This window comes from Mus caroli, chromosome 5, assembly GCF_900094665.2.
Source record: "Mus caroli chromosome 5, CAROLI_EIJ_v1.1, whole genome shotgun sequence".
Lineage (NCBI taxonomy): Eukaryota > Metazoa > Chordata > Mammalia > Rodentia > Muridae > Mus > Mus caroli.
In genome coordinates, this window is record NC_034574.1 from 132,726,114 (window position 1) to 132,729,847 (window position 3,734).

The 3,734-nt window shown below is 55.2% G+C and overlaps 1 protein-coding gene across 5 annotated transcripts in view; it reads right to left on the reverse strand.

Moving 5' to 3' along the window:
* Positions 1-483: 483 nt before the first annotated feature.
* Mad1l1 (mitotic arrest deficient 1 like 1) overlaps positions 484-3,734 on the reverse strand; it is a 317,003-nt gene continuing 313,752 nt past the window's right edge. For all 5 annotated transcript variants that reach the window (XM_029477688.1, XM_021162520.1, XM_021162521.1 and 2 more), the window contains one exon: positions 484-1,017. In XM_029477688.1, the coding sequence (XP_029333548.1) occupies positions 859-1,017 (159 nt within the window). In that variant the 3' untranslated portion in view covers positions 484-858. The remainder of the gene's footprint in view (positions 1,018-3,734) is intronic.

The window sequence follows — 3,734 nt, forward strand, 5'->3', positions numbered from 1 at the left end:
CTCAGAGGGATGGGACTTGAGCACTCCCACCCCATCTGCCTCTCAGGCTGTGTGTATGAGCAGGCCTGCTGGGGTGTCCAGGGAAGCACAGTACAGTGTGGTGAGGCCTGGACAGTGAGGTAGCTTGAAGCCTTGGACACAATCCGGGAAGGAAGATAAAGGTAGCACTTTATTTCATTAGTCTGAGACTGTGGACACAGGCCACAGTCTGGCCACTGAAGCCTAAGCAACCAGCGCATGGACTGGAGGCTGGTGTGGGTACACCGTGGGACAGTACGTGGAGCAGTGACTGGAGGCTGGTGTGGGCACACCGTGGGACAGTACGTGGAGCATGGACTGGAGGCTGGTGTGGGTACACCGTGGGACAGTACGTGGAGCATGGACTGGAGGCTGGTGTGGGTACACCGTGGGACAGTACGTGGAGCATGGACTGGAGGTTGGTGTGGGCACACCGTGGGGCAGTACGTGGAGCAGTGNCATGGACTGGAGGTTGGTGTGGGCACACCGTGGGGCAGTACGTGGAGCAGTGACTGGAGGCTGGTGTGGGTACACCGTGGGACAGTACGTGGAGCGGCTCTAGAATGGGGTGGGGTGGGGAGTAGTGGGGTGTGATGTGGCTTGGTCATCCCCAGTAGCTTGCTCCTGCTAGCCAGGGACAAGAGACAGTGGCTGCTTGAGCAGAGGCCATGGCTAGTGTTTGTGACATGATACAGCTATGGGTGGCAAAGGGATCTGGGGAAGATGTGGGCAACTGTAGACCAAGAGCTGGCTCAAGGTCTGGGGGATGCATGTGAGAAGCTGCAGGTACAGGCTAGGCCGAGGTCCAGCGGCTGTAGTGAAGATGCCCATGGGAAGAGGCTAGATAGAGGTCTGGCGGCTGAACAGCTCTATGGTGAGCGCACTGAGGAAGGCAGGGATGCTGTCCTGCTGCAGCAAGTGCAGTTCAATGAGCTCAGGCACAGACCGTGAGAACTCTGTCTCCAGCAGCTGCATCTTGGAGCCCGAGGGTCCTGTGGCCTGCAGGAGGAGAGAAGAGAGGTGAGTCAGCGGTGGCTATTGGACAGGTGTCTGTCCTCACATGCTCCCCAGTGGAAAGCTTGTTGACTGCCACTAGAGTGGAGCCTGAGCTACAGGGGCCCTGGCTTGCTTCATGCACTCAGTAGGCTAGAGCTGCCCATTGAGGCAAAGTTCAAGGCAGAGGGAGCTGAGATTCACAGCAGGGAGCCAGTCCTGCCTCAGGGCTATCCCAACTACAGCAGGCTACAGATTCCTGGGGACCTCCATTCCAGTACCTGGATCTTCAGCTGTTTCTTGCCTGACCTGGTGAGGTGAAGCAAGCCCAGAGCATCTTCCCAGCTGAAGCCAGGATGCTGGGTATTGAGATGGAGGTTTAGCCCTGACGGGGAACTCTGGAGCTCTAACTGATTCTTGCCCTGTTTGATTGATTGATTGATAATTAAAAAAAATTTTTTTTAGATATTTTCTTTATTTACATTTCAAATGTTATCCCCTTTCCTAGTTTCCCCTCCAAAACCCCTTATCCCTTCCCCACTCTGCCTGCTCACCAACCCACCCACTCCCTCTTCCTGGCCCTGGCATTCTCCTATACTGGGGCATAGAACCTTCACAGGACCAAGGGACTCTCCTCCCATTGATGATTTGTAGCAGGCTATCCTCTGCTACAAATGCAGCTAGAGCCATGAGTCCCACCATCTTGCCCTGTTTTCTTATGTCACGTGTAACTGAAGGGAGGACACAATGGCTCTGCGATCGATCACTGTGAAGGGGAGGTGGGTTTGCAGCTTGCAGGCAGGGTCACAGCTGCAGTGTACAGAGCGCAGTTTCCCTGGGTTTGCCCAGGTTACAGGCTGTCTGGGCAGGCTACCCTTCACTATGCAGGCTGGGCTGGGAGAAGCAGACAGAGCCCCTGGGCTTTCCCGTCATCCTTCCTTTCCCAACGCTCACTTATCCTGGGGCCTCCCCTGCCAATTGGCCCAGCCATACCTTAGAGGCCCAAAATATAGAAGGACCACTTGGGTAGGAGAGAAAAGCCCCTGCTGGCAAGGCCAGGCAAGAAGTCACAACTCCACATAGGACCACTCCCAAACCTTGGGTCTGAGTGGGGTAGCCCTCCCCACTTAAGACTCAGAAAGACAGAGGGCCCAATTAGGAGCAGAGCAGACTAGCTGGTTCTCCAAGGAAGAAGCATGGGGGTCCGACAGAAGGAAGTAGGTCTCTGGGGTTGTAAACCAGGCCAGAGCCCATCAGAAGAGCCGTCTGAAGAAAGGCAGGCATCGGAAGGCTGAACAGTCAGAAGTCAGAACAGAGAAGAAGTCAGAACAGTCGTGCATCACTGGCAGCTGCTCAGCTCCTGTGGGCCAGCCTTGCAGTGCCCAAGCATGGCCATGTGATCCACTGCTGTCCCTCCAGTGTGCTCCCAGGCCACCTAGACACCAATGTCTACAGTGACATGACCTGCAGTGATGCAGGGATGAACATAGTGCAGTTTAGCTACACATGTGAATAAATAATCCAGCCATGAAAAAGGACAAGCTCAAGGGACTTTGCGCATAGTAGGCTGTTTATGTGGTGCCATTGGCATGAGACATCTATATAAGACAACAGGGCAGTGGCAGGAGGCTGGTGGTGTGTGCCACGAGGAGAGCTGAGAATGCCTGCTTTGGGGATAGTGTTTCTCTGTGATTTAGCCTATGAGGAAGAACAATGCATAGTGGACGTGCTAATGAGGACCTGGATGCATGGCTCAAGGCATCTCGGAGTTTGTTCTGAGAGGTGTCACCTGAGAGCCACACAGATGGCCAGGCTGTTCCCTTAGGTCCTGGCACTCCGTGACTGCCACTGACTCCCTAGCATGAACAAGAGGGGATCTGGGGAGACTGCAGCTGCTGAGGCCCCCACTTCCCTTTCACCCCATCCCTCAAGGGCCATCAGGGAATGGGAGGCTCTGTCTCACTGCTTCCCCAAGCTGTCTCCTGTCTTGCTTGTTACCTGGGTTTTCCTCCTGTTTTCTCACGTAGGCCGACCCCCAGCCTGTTCCCATGGCCCTTAATATATTTAGCCTTGTCATAGTTCAACACAAACCATCTTTAAACAAAAATAAGAGAAACCACTCTGACCTTTTCTTGAGAAAATCCTTTCATTTCTCCCTTCTGCTCTCGACTCGCAATGTTTTTCCTGAAATGTCAGAGGGGCTGACTCTGAGGCAGCTGTTTGGGAAGGAGCAGGCAGAGCTGGCTGGGTGGGGGTGGGTTAGGGTGGGAGGAGAAACTCCAGGGTTCTTTCCTGTCCCAGCCCACCCATGGTCTGGGTCCCCTCAGCAGGAACTTCTGGGTGTCATGACTCCCCTGCCCCTCCCCAGATGTGTGTCTAAGTGTGGTACTGGAAATGGAACCCAGGGCATCACACAGGTTAGGTAAGTACCCTAACATCAAGCTACACCTCTAGTCCTTTCACTAGAGAACTGTAGTCAGGGGCTCTACCACTGAGCCACACCCCAGCCCCTCACTGGAGGATTCCCAAGCAGGGGCTCTACCACTGAGTCACACCCCAGCCTCTCCCTGGGGGATTCTAGGCAGGGGCTCTACCACTGAGCCACACCCCAGCCTCTCCCTGGGGGAATCTAGGCAGGGGCTCTACCACTGAGCCACGCCCCAGCTCCTCCCTGGGGGATTCTAGGCAGGGGCTCTACCACTGAGCCACGCCCCAGCTCCTCC